The sequence below is a fragment of the Pygoscelis adeliae genome, unplaced genomic scaffold, assembly GCF_000699105.1.
Source record: "Pygoscelis adeliae isolate BGI_AS28 unplaced genomic scaffold, ASM69910v1 Scaffold222, whole genome shotgun sequence".
Taxonomy (NCBI): domain Eukaryota; kingdom Metazoa; phylum Chordata; class Aves; order Sphenisciformes; family Spheniscidae; genus Pygoscelis; species Pygoscelis adeliae.
In genome coordinates, this window is record NW_008824309.1 from 1516128 (window position 1) to 1534977 (window position 18850).

At 40.3% G+C, this 18850-nt stretch overlaps 1 protein-coding gene across 1 annotated transcript in view; it reads right to left on the reverse strand.

Annotated features, from left to right (window-relative positions):
- The window catches only part of LOC103912662 (von Willebrand factor D and EGF domain-containing protein-like), a 266632-nt gene that overhangs the window by 176431 nt on the left and 71351 nt on the right, over positions 1 to 18850 (reverse strand). The window contains exons 10-12 of the mRNA XM_009319021.1: positions 12429 to 12699; positions 9231 to 9409; positions 4657 to 5600 (exon numbers count right to left, since the gene is read on the reverse strand). Of these exons, the coding sequence (XP_009317296.1) occupies positions 4657 to 5600; positions 9231 to 9409; positions 12429 to 12699 (1394 nt within the window). The remainder of the gene's footprint in view (positions 1 to 4656; positions 5601 to 9230; positions 9410 to 12428; positions 12700 to 18850) is intronic.

Sequence of the window (18850 nt, forward strand, 5' to 3'; positions counted from 1 at the left end):
CCATCCCTGGAGGTATTTAAAAGACGTGTAGATGAGGCACTTAGGGACATGGTTTAGTGGGCATGGTGGTGTTGGGTTGACGGCTGGACTCGATGATCTTAGAGGTCTTTTTCAACCTTAATGATTCTATGATTCTATGATTCTATAATATTCTAGATCACTCATAAATGAATTCATAAATAGTCTGCAATACATGGAAGTCATTGCAGTTCATCACATTGATGCACTCTAGACTGTGGCAGTACTTTTCTCTCTCCATAGTTAAGGCTGAAACCTACTTCTTGTGCGAAGTCTTCTCTTAGCTTCTCTACAGTTACACCAAAGACAAAGGAGAAGGTTCTGCAAGTTAAGTGTGCTGCTTGTTACCTTGGTTTTGTTTTAACTTTTCTGGATGTTTTTTTTTCCCCAGTTTTGCTCAAAGTCAGCTTGAGCTTGAAAGGCTTCTCCTTCTTGTCATCTCTGTACCGGTAGTACAAGGGATGGACTAACCCAGCGGCCAGGTCCTGCTCACTGCTGGGCTCTGCTGTGGCTGTCCGTGTTATCACCCTCCCAGTGCATACTGGTGTTTCACCAGTCTAATGTTAGTTGGTACCAGGATATCTGGGAGAGGAGGAGGAATGAGTACCAGAAGACGCATCCTGTTCTTAATTTCTTCTTTATCAAGTATGCTTTTATCTCTGGTATCAGGAATTAAAACCAAATTATCCGTATTAATGGATATGACCCTCCTGTAAGGACATAATACCATTTCAAATGCTTCTCCAAGGGATCCTAAATCTGGAGAAGATTACTCCGGGAGGCTGGATTCAGACCCTTGTGTTTTCGATTGCCCTGCAGACCACTGCTTTCCAAAAGCACTAAAGTCAGCTCAGTTTCCAGGGTCCAAAGCTCTGACTTTGGGCTGCTGTAAGACAAGCATAAACCTCCTGAAGTAAATGAGAAGCTGTGGACGAATTTGGAGTCCGTTGTTTTTAATGATTAGGGGCCTCTGTCAGTATTTAGGTGAAGAGGTGTTTTCTGACATCGAGGTTGCAGGTACATACCACGTATGCAGAAGTAGCATGCAAAGATTGTTGCACAGGCATAAGGTCAAATACTCAGAAATTAGTAGATTAGAGATTAGATAGATTTAGTCACTGGTCTTCGCTAAAAACCTGGTGAGTATCCACTGAACATGCTAAGTTAATTTTCAATGTTATGTTCCCCAAACTAAAGGAAGCCCTTCTCTTTAAAGGGACTGATACGGTGACAATCTTTCAACCGTTACCACTGACACCAGGGGCAATTTGTACTGCCTCCCACTCACCCATCACATGGAGAAACTGAGGACTCTTCTGGCAACATGCTTTGGGAAGGGTCAAGCGATAGCAATTTATGGATTCAAAGGTATATTTTCCAAAGTGTTTTACATTTGTGGAACCCATGTTACAGAAGGTATTTGCAACTCTCCTGATCACTGCATCAAATACTGTGATGTGTTAGGTAACTTTGGTCAGGAAATAGATCCTCTTTATTTCTAGTGTCTTCATTTTTGGGGAAAAAAACAATAATCCAAACCAAATCCAGCCAAACAAACCCCAGGTTTTTATATGAAGGAGTAGATCCCTTCTTTAACAAACAAACTTTCAAAAATGTTAATGGTTTTTATTAGTCTATGGGCAAAATTTTTTTAAGTTATATTTGCTTAAACAGCTGCCTTTTTTTTTTTTCCATTTTAATGTAAAAACAGATTGTAAAATATTTTGAATAAATATTTTCTTTAGGATGTGGAACACAATGAATTCCTAAGTAGTTTTATTGTCTACAAGGATATTTGGGAAACAGCAGTTCCTCTTTAAGATTCTAATTGTCATGCATAAAACAGCTCAGAGGTTTCCATGGGTTGAGGGGTCTAGCCCTGTGAACCGTGCTGCATGTTCAGGGTTTTGCTCTGTAGAAGCTGGTAAATAGATTACAAATAGAAAAAAAAATCCCTATTTTGCAGAGATTTTAGTGATTAAATTAATTCCACTAGCCTTAATAAAAGTCTGTTGTGATACTTTGATTTTATTTTTTTTCCCCTTCTGTACAAACGTGTAAGTTCCCAGTGTATGTTCATGGTGTGGAATATACCGTGAGTGACTGTTGTCTTACACCTCTAGAGATGGACAGCTGTTGATGAGAGGGCAACATATAATCTCACTAGTATGGTGGAAAAAAGAAAAATGAATGGTAAACATTCCCCAGGTCAAGTGCATCCTTGGGAAGACTTATAATGCACATCACAGAGTTATGCCACTACCTTTTCCTCAAGAGAAAAATAAATACTGGTGGCTAAAATGGCAATTTCTACTACATTTTTATTTAATGATTTCTCTTCTGAACTCGCTTTACTTAGCTAGAAAGCATTCTTCTCCTCGAGTAGTAATTATTACATTCTTAAATAAAAAATAATATTTGCACTTAAAGTTTATACCCACAGAAAATATTTTACAGGTATTAGTTAAAAAAAAGATACAAGTCCTTAGTTGCAGCTAAGGTAATGTGGGTCACTGATAGAGAGTGTGATAGTGTGATAGAGAGAACAAGGGCCATTCACTGTTTAAATGAAATATTGCCCTTGGAATGTTGGGAAAACTGCACAGGAATTTTGGAAAAGGGCCTTCTGCCTTGTGTTAGGAACACTGCTGAAGCTGTCAATGTTAATTTTGTCACGACACTAACAAACTCACCCCCAGCAAATAGAGCAGTATAAACAGTAAGTGAATTTTATACTCTCCTAGTTGCAACAGTGCGGCTCTTTTGTGGGTCCAACACCAAGCTCGTGTCCCCCAGGGACCAGGGTAAGCATGAGGATGCTCGTGCTAAAAACTCAGCCTCCGTGGAGTGTCTCTCACCCCGTGGAGACCCTCGGGAGCTCCATGGCAGAGGAGCAGGTTTCCAGGTGAGTGGTGCTGGGGGGAGCAGGAATCTGCGGCGGGGAGTCGGGATACTAGTGACTCTTTGGAAAACTGGAGGGAATAATCTGATGTGCTTTGAACTCTAATAAGCCAGACTCCCAAAAGAGAAGTGATTTGAAGCAAAGACCAACTACCACATTTTCCTCAACTGGAGAAAAGCGAAGTGAAGCCAGTGAGAGACGGACGAAGCAGCCAGACTGGGGAGCAGTAATGGTTTACGGTGTGTTTTCCATAGCTGCTGTATGTTTGTTTTCCACTTCTCACCTCCCTATGCAATCTCAGGCCGTGCTCTGTACTCTGTCCTTGTTTAGATATGATGTAGCAGCAAGAAGACAAGGTGCCATTAGCTTTTACTTGAAAAGTCATATTGAAGTTATTTTCCTCTAATCTGAGGGATTTCAACCATAGCAAAGTAAAATAAAATTTAAAAAACTGGTCTAAGCAACCCCTCTAACCTGACCGTATCACAGAGAAATGAAGTTAAACACTGAATTGTATATTGCACAATTACTGCAAAATTGCTCAACTCGCTTTTCAGTCATTGGTGTCTGTTGTTCTCTGCATGAAAGAGAATGAATTTCTCCAAATTTAGGAAATGATTCCACAAATTTTAGCCTGCCATTAACAAAAAACATATGTCAGGATATATTTTACCACTTTAAAAATCAGCGCACTGAAGACATGTTTATTGTGAAGCATGTGGGTAATCCCATCCTGGCTAGTAAATGCACCGGGGTATCAGATGTGCCGCTGAGCTCCCAGGGCTGGATGGAGATTTGGATGTCTCAGCTAAGCCATGGCGACTGGCCCTAGATATGAGCTTTACCTGTCCTAAATACAGAATAATGTCCTAAGCATCGTAGAAAAAGACTTTCCCCCACATTTGGGATGGGTTAAGAGAGCATACATTGTCACTTCAGCTTAGCTGAAATTCTGTTACTTCTTAAGCTGCAGGAACTCAACTGAACGGCTGAGCCTTGAGTACCTTTTTGTAACTTCAGGCATAAGCTTATGTGGTTTGCTGAGGCAGGGCTTACATTTTGAAATTAATGCTAACAGTTATGCATGTGCTTAGTTTCAAGCACTGTCAGTACTCACATTGGACTTGGATTTATCCATTGAGGGGCTGAACTCTAAAGAAGAAACAAACCTAGTGGGATAACGTCCTGTGTAAATGTAATTCATAAATATTTGCAGAATCAGGTCTGCAGGTTCAAATATGTCCTGTAGCTATTTTATGGCTTTGACAATGTTACCTGTTCATTTTGTCACTTTTAAATTTTTTTGTTACTAATACAGTGTTTGAAATTAATTTTCAAATTTTATTCTCTGTTGATCAGGAAAAAAAAAGAGCTATCTATACAGTGTTATCATGAGTATTGACCACAAGGTGAACAGGACCCTCTATTTTGTCAGAAGCTTGCTTGTCAGTATGCCGGTGATAGATCAGATGTAAAGAAAACCACTTCTGCAAAACCAATTTGCTAAGGGGCTTGTAAAATCCATTTTTAAAAAGTTAGTGAGGCGAAAAAGTGAAGGACCAGCCAACCAGATATTTTGATCGGCTCTTCAAGGTCAAAAACTGATTATTAATTCATCAAATATCTTACTGGTAGCACTGTTTGAAGAGCAAACAACTCTGTGCAGATGTTCTACCTAGTAACTCTAATACCATGGAAAGATGGGTAGGGTAGGAACAAACAGAATTTTTACTTACTTTTGGCAATGCTACAATCATAGGAGCTGTGGTCTTCAAAGCACTGGCAGCCCAGTTCAGTACATTGTCCATTGCCGTTACAGAAAGCGGGACACCGGAGGACAGTGAGGATTTCCTCCTGGGTAGCAGATGGCTGGTTTCCTACGTGAAACGCTCTGTTTCTGTTTCCTAGCACTCTTCTTTCACATTCATTTTCCAAAAGGGCTATCAGTGCCCTCACCCAAGCCATGTCATCTTTGAGCTGCAGATCTAAAAGGCATATATCAATTGTCTCATCCATCTGTTCTCCAAGGAGACCTTTACACACTAAGCCAATGGTGGAATTTGCAAGAATTTGGTGGCAAATATCCCGAGCTTTGGCAGCGGTTAGGCCACTGGGAGTGGGCCATGCCAGTGGAAGTTTCATCCGAATCCCTTCAAAGTAATCCTCTGGGAAAAAATATGCAAAGTTCTCTGAGTCTCTCTGGCTTGGGCCATGCAATGGGTGAAAGGATGAGTACTCATAATAGTCTTCTTGCCTTTTTGCTCTCTGTAGGTCTTCTGTTTTTTTGGTAGAGCTAATGGAACTGTTTTTTTTCATGGAAACATTGTGTGCAAGGGGTTTTACCCGGTCGTCGGGGCTACCTCGCTTTTGGACTGATTTAGGCAGATATCTTTGCTCAAAAGACTTGGTCGATGGTTTCTCATCTTTTCTTAAAGTAGACTCTATTTCTGAGTGAGTGACAAATTCTGACGTAACATCTAGATACGGGATTGCAGAGGTGTAATCCACATGATCATAATGGCAACCAGAGGATTGAGGGAAAGGGGTCTGAAAGGCATTCCGCGTGTTTACCACGGGCACAGACTTAGTGCTCTCCTTTTGACATCTGCAGTAATTTTTCCTTTGCTTCCCCCCAGAAGGTGCTGGAGTCTTGTCAAACAAACTCTTCCCTGGAGGTATTCTGATTTAAAAATAGAAAGAGATTAGAGGGAGGAAACTTCCAACAAATTAGTCTACAATACTAAGTAAACTTTCTCTCCCTGAGGGTGGGGGATGAATACATTTCCAATCTACCAAAGTACTTAAGAAAATGCTTGTTTAATCTCTGTTTTCTTTAGTCACTTTTGCACTGCCCTTCTTGAGTTGTCCTGTAGATTTTTTAGCACTACATTGGGACTTTTTAGTAACAGATGCTTAAGTGCCTTGCTGGAGCGTTGCCTAACTGCTTGACTTCTCTTTGCAGAACTTTCTCTAAGGTGCAGGTTACCCTTTGCATATTGCACATGAAATAAGGCCTTGGACTTGTCCCTCGTGTGACTCAGGTGCAGCTTGGAGAATGACAAAAAAGACGTATTTGTTTCAAATGCTTTATTAGGAAAATCATCTTTATCTATTTGCCTGTGCTCTCCTTACCAGGTGTTTCCTCTAAGACTTGGATCACTACGTTTTTTCTTTTAAATGTTTTTTTCCTTTATAAATTTTTTATGCATACTTAATTTCATTCGTGTTTTCTAATGGAGCTTTCTTTGAGTTTTTCTTTTGACACAAAGCTGTTTTCTATTGATCATAGGGCTAGGCTATCACATAAGGCAAGGTGACTTTTCCCCCCTTTTTAATTTAGTCCAGCTTTAATGATGGATGAACTTCTAGAGAGTTCATTTTGAATAAACAGCCATGATTAAAGTTTCTTTGGAGATTTCATGAACGCAAGATCTCTTATTGATCTTATTTGTACAGCACAAGAGGAATCCTGGAGCTTTACAGAAAAAGATATGCTTCTTGTCCCAACAGTTGGCAGCACTTTATTTCCAGACAAATTTGAAATATCACTAGAAATTTAAATGATTTTGGCATTAATTTTATTTTGCAGCCAGAATGTAGAGATTTCAGGAAAGTGAAAGCATTTGCAAACATTTTGAACCCAGACACTACATTCTGTTGTAGGAAGTATAATGGCCTTTATCCAATTTTTCCAATATATATTGAAAATGGCATATATGACATTATTATTTTAATCATTGATACAATACCACTTTTAAATAAAACATCATAGCGACACAGGCAAAATGAACCCCTTTCTCTTTCTAAAACAGGAGCCCACACATTTATGAAACCATTTTACCCAATGTGCGGGCACAGCAGAATACAACGTGATACGACAGGACAGCTTTTGTGCTTGCAGAAATGCACAAGCTATTCTGCACTTTCCTACAATCTAGGACAATAAAGCATATTTGGTGATTGAGGGAGTACTGAAAAGACCTCTAGTCCTTTGGACAATGCAGTTGAGTGGGCGTCCTGCAGGCGCTGTTCCTCCGGCTCTGCATGGTGGTGTTACCTGCAGCTGAAGCTGTCCAGACTCGCATCACGAACTAACTGTAAACCTAAATAAAGGCAGCAGAACTAGCTCACTCTTTGAGGGAACACTACAAGAACTAGAAGCTCTAGGTAAATATCACATATTTAATAAAGAAATAGAAGTCACATAAGCTGGTCCAGAATCAGGACAGAAACTTAAAACAAAAATGAAAATTTCAGCAAAATGAAAATCTTTTGTCTTGGTATTTTATTGAAATAAATTGCTTCGTTATTCCTACGTGAAACCAAATACCTTCCTTTGATCAGCTCTGGTCAACAGGATGGTGGCTATATGGTGTGGAAAGGATGGAGCCACTGAAAACCCCATCCTTCCTCACAGGCATACACATACTGACAGCACCTCAGTGAACTGGGATGTGCCTTCTGTCCCCTGCATAAGATGACTAGACTATCATTCCTCTTAGCTGCCCATTATAATCAGGGAAGAACCAAAGTTTTTCAAACTGAGTTGGATGCTATTATAGAGAGAGAGTTCAAAATCAATAGCATTGCTGCTGGTTTCTCAAAAGATTTGAAAAATGGTTTGAAAAACATATTTTACCTACTTAAAATACATGTTTTAAAATTCAGCTCTTCCTTGTCCAGATGCTATTTAAGGGCTGGGAGGCTCTGATGTTGATTTATTGTTTAAAAGTTACATTGGAAAGCTGATGTTTAAAACAGATCTGTGCCGTTCAGAGCCCTGCAGCTGCTTGAGAGAGGCGGGAGCCAGGGAAGGAGCTGAACTGCCAGATGGTGAGCACTAAGACTAGCTTCAGGTGCTGGAGAAAACCTAACATGCTTTCAGTGTTATTTAAAATGAAATTAAAAACAGCAGCAAAAAAGTCACCCTCCAGGTTTTGTTTTTTACTGCACCATTTCTCCGTGGGTGGATCAGAGTCCGATCCAGTCTCCTCCGGAGGTGGCCTTAGCCTTTCCATTGGCTCAGCTGTTTTTTTAACCAGGTTCTGACGGGTCCTTGAGAATCCATCCTCGGGAGTACCGCAGGGTGAAAATCATCACCCCGCTTGCCCTTCTTATTTAGCAGGAACTTCTCCTGCCTTGCTTGAAGTATCTCCATCATATGCACCGAGCGCTAGGAAACTCCTCACTGTTTTATAAGTAAATTCCTATATATTGTGCTTTAGCTTCTGAACTTTCAGCAAACTTGCTTTGAACAGGTCTTCCTAAGGATCTTGTTAGCCCCCTCTTTGGATAGTCAGCAGTTCAAGTCATTCTAGCACCAAGCTATTTCTCCATTTGCCTTCACAGAAGCGAGCTCTGACTGATTATCACATTATTAAGATTAAAGATGGCTGTTGACTTCTAAATAGTGCAATTTGTAATGACAGGTCAAAATTGCCATTCAATAGCCATTATTAGGCCCATTGAATATAACTAGAATATGGTAAAGGTGTTTTTTTTCTGAAATTCAATAGGTCTAAAATTTCTTGTTCCTATAGGACTGCGCTAAGTTCCCACATACAGATTAAGTGGTATGTTAAGGTGGTTCACCTTATTTTTCCTTATTTGCAAAACATACTTCACAAAAAAAACTACACAGTCAGCCAAACCCATTTTGGTTTTGGGAACACCTGTTAGGCACATTTAGAGTTCAGAAACAGGAATTAAAATGTAGGATAGGCATAGGTAGGGGGAGAGGGACAGGGAGAGGGACAGGGATATGTCAGAGCACCAGACTCCTGGCTCTGGTTCCAGACCATCTGTCTCAGAAAGTGCAAGTTTTTAGAGCTCACTGTCATCATTAGTAAAGTAGAAATTAAGTTTTAGCATGGTACATATATTACCACACTTTGTAAAAACGTAACATTTAATCTATACTCACGTATTGTAAGTAGTGTTCGGGGATAAAAGAACAAGGGAAATACCAAACCATTAATTAATCCCTATTGTCAGTTATCTACATTTTCTAGTGTGGGTGAGAACGCTGTTTTTTTTAACAGCTGAGTGGGATCTTAACACAGCTGTTAAGATGACATCACTTGAGAATATAAAACTTCTCTCTCAGTAACTGTTTATGTGCATTGTACTGGCTGAAAATTAAGGCACCGTGCTGTTCGGATGGTAATGGGTCTCCAGGCTTCCCTCGCTAGATTAAGCAAATCCCTCTGTCAGGTCATGAGGGGAGTATGTAATGAAATAAACCTATCGACACCCCTTGAAACGGTGCTACAGAGCATCTCCCGGGCCGGGATCCTCTCTCGCTTTGTACCTCCACTCCTCTATGAAGTCTTCCTCGGGCACATTGCTCAGGTCGTTGTGACTGATCCCATCAAAGAGGCCACACAAACCTCTGGTGCTGTTGAAGTCGCTGCCCGGTGTCCTCACCGTCAAACCCATTCCCCACTCGCTCACGTCGGCTCGCACAAACGCTCCCGAAGGGAACAGGATCTGAAGAGGCAGAAAAAACCCCCAGTGAATCGAAGCTGTTACCAAGCTTTTTATGCAATGAAATTGTCCCTTTCTATAAATGAAAATATCAAAGTAGGATGTTGGCGATGGCAAAGGTAATTTAAGATCACTTAGATACTGTATAGATATTTATTTGTGCTATTATTTAGCATGCTTTCAGATTCTATGGTACTAATATCTGATAATATTACATAAATATAAACCAGCACAAATACTTTCTTTTTAAATTAATAATTACATCCATTGAAGTTTTCCCACTGGTAAGTTACCAGCTAAGTTTTGAAGTGGCTTCCATGACAATAAGGCCACCCTTGTGTCTTTGCCTGGGAAATCATTTCTTTGAGATAAACTGCCAAGTCTGAAAAACAGCTTTCTTCCCTCTGAAAAATCGTTTCATTTTCCAAGGCCAGATTACCCGGAAAATGATTGTGTTTTAAAGTGGATAAAGCAATTTTCTCATTAAAGAGCTTGTGGTAGGCTTAAACTGACCTTTAAAAGAAAAAAAATCTTGAGGTTAAGACAAAGAAGTAACTGTGTGGATAATGGATTTTTCAGACTGATGTCCCAACCAAATAATAAAAAAAGAAAGAAAAAAATCTGTTCAACTGAAATGCATTTTTGTTTGTTTGCTTTATTTTTACAGGTAGAAAGAAAATGATTTTGAAACTGATCTGTGCCAGGAGTGGGAGCAGGAGCACTCTATCCTGATAAGTAACCTGAATTTTTTTTTTTTTTTTGGATCCAAAATTAAATGTTTTCAGTTAATCTTCAGCCAACCTTAAATAGTTGGAAACATCTCATTACAATAATTTCAAAATAATTATTTTCCTTTTTTTAAGTCACCCCTGCCTAAGTATAATTTATGCAGCCAAGTAATGTCCATTCCTTTTCTTCCTTTCAGTGGGGATTTTTTTGTCCTTTATAAGTTCCTCCCCACCAAATCTATTGATATCTGTGAAGAAGCAACTAGCTTATATTTGTATTTCTGTGCTGGAATCCAGAGTTTACATTTTGGCTGCACTAAATAATAATCTTGCCCATTTTAGCTTCCCAGTCATCATTTCAGGCATGAAAATACTTTCTGGGAGCTCTCCGTGAGCGATCTCCTCGTCCAGCTGAGCAGAGCAGCAATGTGCCACTGATTGCAATAACAGCCAGGGACACTGTGCTTTGAACTCAGGCCCTCTGTGTTTTGATCAGGGCATTTAAAGCATCCTTTTTTCTAAAATTATTGGCCTTGGTGAATAATGGAAGTCATCATATAAAATCGGTTCTTTGAATACGTCAGAAGGCCTTGGCTGTACCTCTACCTTGGCTGTATGTTTCACTTCCCAAGGTAAGTTTAAAAAAAAAAAAAATATTCCCCAACATAAAGCTCAGATGGCCTGATGAGTTAATTTTTTCTTAGTGGTTTAATAGGTAGAGCAGGAGAACTGCAGCTGACACGGTGCTGGGTAGGGTTTGATTTCCTTCTTCAGATAAACATGTGCCTTCTAATTACATACTTTACTACAGGGAGGAGCATTTCCTACAAGGCTGCGTATAAAATCCTTGCAGTCAGGACTGCACGAGCTGCTTCAGTCTTCCGTGCTGTCTGGATTAATATTTCCAGGTGTGGATTTATTTCAGGAATTCGGAGGGCTGTAACCCTTTCTTTTCCTGCTGCCCTGGGCAAGGCATCCCATCTGCCACTGAGGACCTAACCACCGCCCAGGTTTTCTGTAAGCCACCTGGATTTAACGCTGCTGATTGAGGCTTTGAAGAAGCTTTTTTGAGACCTCAGTTTGCAGAGATATACAGTGACTGGCTGCTGGAAGCTGCTACCTTGCACAGAAAAGAGAGTGACTTAACCCCATTCAAAGCATCAGCCTTGAACGGCACGGGAGCGGCGGGGGAGCCGGCTCCTGCGCGGCACGAGGTTGGCGACGGGCAACTGCTGAGCAAATTGGGCTGCACCGCGCACAGCGGCCTGATCAGGGACCGTATTCGTTGCTGCACAGTTCCTACAGATTCCCATTCAGATCAGGGCAGGATTCATGTCCGTGTCCCGGGGGTGTCCTGATTTGTTTCACTGGGACTTACATGAAGTGTAAATGAGAATAGGGATTCCTTGCTAAGATTATTCTAGTAATAAAACAGTAATTATATTGCATTCAGTTGCAAAATGAAATGACAGCTTGCTTCCTGCTTTTTCTCTATTCTATAATTAACAGACTTTCAATTACTACCTTACCAAGATCTATTCCAAGCGAGATCACAAGGAGAGCCAAACGCAGGCACTCCCTGCATTGTTCTGGCTCCATTGTGGACCTATCTGCACCCAAAACATTTCCTGGCAATAAATCTTGATGATACAACCCTAGGATAAAATTATCTTCTTGGCTGTAATTTGTGGCTCTTCTCCTCACCAAAGCCCCTGGTGCAGCCTGCTCTTACTCTTCCAGTGATTTCACTGGATTAGTGTGGATAAGTGATACTCATGCAAAGTATGTTGTGGCCATATATTTTTTAGGCAAATACTTTAAGTTATACCAAATGTTGCACATTTGCAGCCCATTTTCATGGCTTTTGGGGGCTATCTGGATCTGACTAATATTGCCTTACTGTTCCACTCTAAACCTACATTATTCTGCTACCTGTGATCCTTCCTTGAATATTTATATCGTAAGCTCTGCAAAGAAATTTGCTTTATGTGATGCAGTTGGGTAGTGCCTAGCATAAACAAACTGCGAGCGGATTGCCGTACTGCGGAGAGAAAGTAACAATATTGGCACTCCGCTACGTCCCCGAGAATTTTCCAGAGGTATTTTTCTTTTGTTTTACAGTTTGTTAAACTAACACTTTTCCCTGCATCTCGTTTTTTGGTACATTTTGCTTTAGGCTCTCTTATGGCTTCAGATAGATATTTTTGTAGCAACTTCATTAATAATTCAGAAATATTAAACTCACATTTTAAAAGAACAACAACAACAACAAGAGTACTCAAATATCCACGTACTGTTATTTTTCTCCCTCCATAGGACTTAAGGATTTTGACATGTGGTGATGCCTCAGTGCTTTTGACAGCTAGCTGGGGTCTGCTCTCCCGAAAATGGCCATTGCAGGTGTCCAGCACCACGGTGTCACCCCCCTCTCGCGCAGCTACGCCGCAATTGCAGGCGGTGGCGGAGCGGTGGCCTCCGCAGTCCCACTGCCGAACGTGCACTTCAAATGCCCGCGACACGCTCCGGCACAGAAGGAAAGTGCCGATTTTATAGTTATCGTAGCGCCTAAAGAGCAACAAACAAAAAAGAAGATTTAGAGACCCAGAGCATCCCCCTGTGACGGCTGTTTGTTGGTACTCCTATAACAGCGCTCCTTAATTAGGCCAGCGTGCTGGCTGGCCTTGAAGGAGGGAAAAATCAACACACGGGGAAGCGTTTCTCCAGCACCATAAGCAAAGGACCGCTGTCGCAGTTATTAGCTGGAAGTGCATAAGAATTCATGTGAAAAGCGGGTAGCTGTCTCCCAGCTGCTGCTATGGCAACGGGCATGGATAAAAAGGATAAACACTTGATAAAAAGCAAATGGGAAAAAGTCCCTGCCTCCAGGCCTTAATAAATATGTTTTGGTTCTAACCGGATGCTTTACAGCATGATATTCTTCAAAGCAAAGCCAGTGCTCAAATAACCTTTTCTGTGACTAATCACTAACTTTTACAAGACTGACTGTGGCTAGGTGAATACTTCACGTGAAAACCTGGGATTCTACTGAAAACCTGTTAAAGTGAAGCTGGTTCCCCCTCTCAACAACTTTCGCTCTAAACGGATTAGCGGTCAGCACGGTGCAGTGTGTTGAACAATTTGGGACTCTCATTCTTCTCTGTACAAAAGGTCCTTGCTCCATCTGAGTGAGGCCACGAGCAGAATAACTTGAATAACTTTGCAGGAGTTTCCCCTCTGCACGAGCCAGGTAAAACTCCTCCCAGCTGCAGCCCCTTGGGTTTCCACAACAGGGACCTGCGAGAGGATCCTCCTCTGCTTGTTCTTTGTTTTCCCACTCCATAAGCTTGTCTTATTCTTACTCTATTTTATTCTAATGAGATGTATAAAAGTAAACAGCAGCTGTATGCTTTATGTATGTTGCTGGAGTTTTCTCCTCACACCCCAACAGCTGCCATCTTTAAAGACAATGGATTATTCTACTTCCTTTTAAGGCACTGCATTTAGTTTTAAACACGATTTTTAGGCAATTAAGTACAATGGAAACTAAGCTATAAGCTTATAATAATAAGCATTATTCTTTTCTACAGTAAAAAAGAAAATGTAAAAAAGTGTATAAAATAACTAAGCTAAATAACAGGATTATTTTTAAGCACTGTCATACAAACATCAATATTTTTTCAGTCTGTTAATGTTTTCCATACAGAGGAACAAATGGGTAAAGAACCAAGATTTTTTAGCATGTATATATCTGCATTTTATTTCTCTTCAGAATAAAAGCCATAGAAAACTCTGTAGCTTAAAACACAGTAGGAATTTAAACTCCAACTGCTTTTCTCGGCTAGAAAACACGCGTGACTTTATCTTTCATCTTGAAAAACTTAGTGAAGTTGGCCTTAAAACGATAAGATTTTGAATGGTTCTGTCTCATCTTATTTTCTAATCAGGTACATAAATCCTAAGTACACTGCGCAGATGCTGTTGCTAAGATTGATTAGAACTAAGGACAACATAAAAAATAGATAATCTCTTTTAACATCAAGTACTAGCTCCATTTGGACATCTTCACAGGAGAGACAGAGGAGGCAGGATATTTTATGAGAATCACCTTCCACAGTTTCCTTCGACAGGGGGAGCTTAGAAGGAAAGGTGTTTAGAGAGCTTGATGGAAAATAATGCACCAGAATGGCTGTACCCAGACTAATCAGCTGTATCTGGTAAATAAGACTGTGTCAGCGTATGCATATAAATATCATTGCAGTTATGGGAGCTTTTTACTGCTTAATAAGCATTGACAGTGGACCCAGTCCAACTCTCCTGGAAGTCCCTTAGAGTCCTTCAATTAAGCCATGGTATAGATTGCATAGCACATAACAAATCTGCAATGTGTCTAAACGGAAACTTTCAGCTGCCTTTGAATTACTTGAATGGATAATTGAATGTAGTCAGGTAAACTTTTCTGATGTTTATACAACTGTAATTGTGATAAGGACTCTTTGGACAATATTTGAGAAATCAAATTGCAGCCTTGTGGTGCTAAAAGCATAAAGTAGAGTTCCTGGAGCTCTTGCATGAGGGAGCTCTGTGCGTTCTTTCTGAACCAGGCGCCACTGCTTGTGTCTAAATTGCCCTCCACAGTGCACTTCCACATCCTGCGGCCCTAACAGTCTGTAGCAACGGGTGTACTGGGTGGAGGGTGGTTGCCTCCCTCCCCATCTATGTGTTTGGGTTGTTTTTCAAGGGGTGCAGCAAGTTCTTGTCCCAGCATGAAGTCATGGCTCAAGTTGTGCTCTTAATCCAAGAATTATAAAATGTTACTAAGTCTTTGGTTATGACAGTGAGATGCTATAGGAATAATTTCTGTTGGTTCACGATAAGAGAGGGACAGAAAGGAATATAAATGTATGTAAACACCGCTAGTACCTTTAATTAACCAACACAATACACTTACTATTCACCAAGCTGCACTTCATCTTTTTATTAATTCAGTTATTATTGTGGCTGCTCCTAAAGTTTTTCCACCACAGTTTTGCCACCAAATGGTTTCATTTGTTGATCTGTACCTCCAGGCTCTCTCTTTCTTTGCTAGTGAGGACTATTTTGTGCTAGTTGTGAGCATAGGAAGTGCTGGGCGATGCTGGAGGGATGTCCTCTGGATTCAGAGCGCTCATCGCTAGGGACTGACTGCGTTGTTCTCAGGGGGCGAAGCTGTTGGGTTGTGTTCAGCAGTCACCGGATGCTTAGAGATGTAAAAACTTCTACAGACCATCAAAAAGAACAGCACCTCTGGGAGGGCTACTCGTGCCCAGGATTTTAGCTGTGGGCTACTGCGATAAATGCCATTAAAACCATCCACAAGCGTGAAGCTGTGCCAGCTGAGGGATTCTGTGGGATATGCCAGCTGAGGGATATCCGATATTGATGGATAGAGTAGCGTAAATGCTTGAGAAATCTCAAAAATCTTTTTTCTTTTTTTTTAAGTTAAAATGCAAAATAATATGAATGATATATATAGTTCACCAATCAAGAAATATTTCCCTTTTTATATTTTGCCTTAAAAGGATTTTCTGCATATTTAGTTTTAAGCTAGTACTTCATATTTAAGAATCTACAATTTATGGCATGAAAAGCTTTTATATTTATAATGTGCCATAACTAGTAATGAGGGCTACACTTTTGCTTTACCAGGCTTTCACATTTGTTTAATTTAGAAGGTACTTTGCTATAAAAGGAAGTGCTCTCTCTGGATTTTAGCTAGTATAATTAATGCTATTTCACATCTATGCTCCAATATACACAAATTGATTGTGCTTACACTGTAAAATATGACACATTCTTCTTTGATTTTCAGTCATTTCCTTTGGTCAAAAGAATGGAAAGATTACAAGATAAATATTTCTACAGAAATATATTAACAAGAGGCATACCAAAGGGGAGTGTTATCATTAGAAGTGGGAGTTAGGTGTTTCAGTTATCTAATAAAGAGCTAACTGCCTCAGATGTAATGTGAGCTCAGCATGTCAGATTAAAAATCATTGAAAACATCACTATAGAAGTTACAAAACGAAGTATTATTGCGAAATCTTACAAATCAACCTATACATTGGAAGTGACCATTTCAGTAGGAAAATTTTACTACCAAAAAAAATAATCTTCCAGTCTTTGGATTTTCATTCCATTTAGCAATTTCCCAACAAATCTGCTGAAGAAATGAGTAGAATCAATATTTTTAAATTAAGTTAAATTTTGATGAGCTTTGTTTTTCACTTAAATTTTGGAAATCAAAAAGGTTGCAATTACTATTTTTGTGTCTGCTTTCATCCTTGCTTTTCTCCATTGTGCATTTTTCCTTCTCTTTGCTGTTGCTAATGGGAAAGTCCAAAAAGGTAAACAACTCTGTGAAAGGCAGGAGTATGTTTACAGCCATGCCCATTTGTATAGAAAACACTCCTACCATTTTGCTGTTGGCAATGTTCCCCATCTTCAGACTTTCCCTTGCTTTTCATGTGACGGTTCTTCAGTGAGCCATCCCCAGGACTCAAGTGGGTGGAAAGGGTGCCAAAGAGACAACTGATCACCACCCATCCACAGCAGCTCTGCCTACAACATTTTGATCTCGAAGTCTGCTGTCTCCTGGTAAGCTGACCTACAGGCTTTGTGGTGGAACAAATGGTTTTCCTTGGGTTATATTGTTTGATTGATGCTTTGCTGTTGATCTCAGAATCAGTTTTGATAGTTTCTTTATTGAGCTTTGTTTCGGGCCACCTTTGTACCATATACAGGTGGGTAAAGGCTGCTATTTCCTTCAGTTCTCTTGGCTAATTTTGGATGTTTCTTTTCTTTCCTGTGTAACGTTCTTACCTGAGCCTGCGTCTACTGATCACTTACAGTTGACGTAGCTCCTGATGCCCAAGGGCTGATGCTCCACTCATCCTCTCAGCCTATTGCTTCATAGTCCCTAGGAGAAGTTTCTCTTAGCTTTTTCCTCCTCTCTTGCTTTGCTGTTTACAATCTGCAGATCACTCTATTTCTGATACTTTTTTTATTATTGAGGGACACTCATATGCTTTCTTACCTGAGCCCACAAGATTTTTGCAGAATTCTTCCATTCACAATACTTAACGCACACCTAATTTCAAACACAATTTCCCACCACGTACCTTTCACGACCAAAGGGGAATGCTTCAGTTCCATACCTCTGTGTCAGCCTTTGTCTTTAGGTTATACGTTTGTATCAGGACAGAAGCAGGAATTGCATTCCCCTCTCCTTAGATACCGAGCTTTAAAATCATTTGCTAACGTGTTAACGTTTTTTGGCCAGGCAGACAGAGAAGTTGCTTAACTGATGTGTAATAAGGTGGCATAATCATTACAATAATTGAAAGAGAAATTATTTACAATAATAAATGGGAATATAAGTAGGTGTAATGGGACTGTGAAATGATGGGTAAGAAACTTGGCAGAATGTCAAGAAGTGATATATCTTAGTGAAATAACCTACTTATTGAGATGGCAGAAGCCCCATCAACTTGGCTCATTTAAAGCTACACTGGACAAAGCAGTAATGAACGTCCATCCACAGGGAAGAAACGTGCAGTTGCTGAGGGGCCAAGCTAATCCTGGGATTTTTCCATGTCAAGGCTGTGTGACTCTGAGGCCGGGTGCCACAGAAGGACGGGCTTTTCCAAACTCCCTGTGCTCAAATATAATCGTAAATTGCTTAGAAGCATTTCTGTGTGCTATCAATAACAGGGTTGTAAATGAGTTAGTCAAATAAAATTGCTTTATTTTATTTTAGACCTTTTTTTCCCATGGAAGCTATGTAAAAATGTACTACGTGGCTGAGAGTGTTCCCCTGTTCCGAGAGGTATTTTCAGTAATTTATGACCTCCTAAACACAACCACCTGGCAGATCACTGTCCATTCTCAGCCCTAAATCTGAAAGGAATATTTTAGAATACAAATTGTTTTGTATTGTAAGTTTTGAAATAATATTATTACTGAGTTTAATATCCCAGAGTTGAAATAATTGCAGATACCATGAGGCACAGGAATGTCTTTGCACCTCTTGTAGCTCTTCCGCAGCTTCTACATGTCGAGCAACAAAACTTGCATGAAACAAGTGCCTGACCACATTTTAAATGATATTCAGCAAAGCGGGGGGCGGGGGGAAACCGGAAAGCCCTAGATGTGCAGGGCTAATCTCCTAGCGGAGACTACCCAGTTTAGGTGATATCTTTATTTGAGGCAGACGTATAACCTTTAATGGAGCTACTGCCTTTCTTCCTCTCATTTCATCAACAGATTTCTCCAGCTTTGATGTCATTTCAGATGCTACCTCCAGAGCATGCTAGACTGAAATTGGGGCATTAGGATATCAAAATTAGAATATCATGCCTGCCAAGCCCCTGTGGACGCTGTGCGCCTAAAGTCGTTATCTGTGCCATTAGGAGGTTAACAGTGGAATGACAAACCTGGAATGTGATCTGAAATATTAACAACTTTGGATCAAATGTGCCTAATGCAAACTTTAAAAAACTTTCTGTTATATTAAATAGCTGGGGCAAATAGATTCATGAATGATTAGGGAAATTAACTGAAGAAAAGTTCTATACAGTACAGGCTGTCAAACACAAAGGTACCACCTTTGGCTCAGTATGTCTTTAAGCAACTTATTGCTGGATAATACAGGAGGACATCTGGACAGTACAGGAGGATG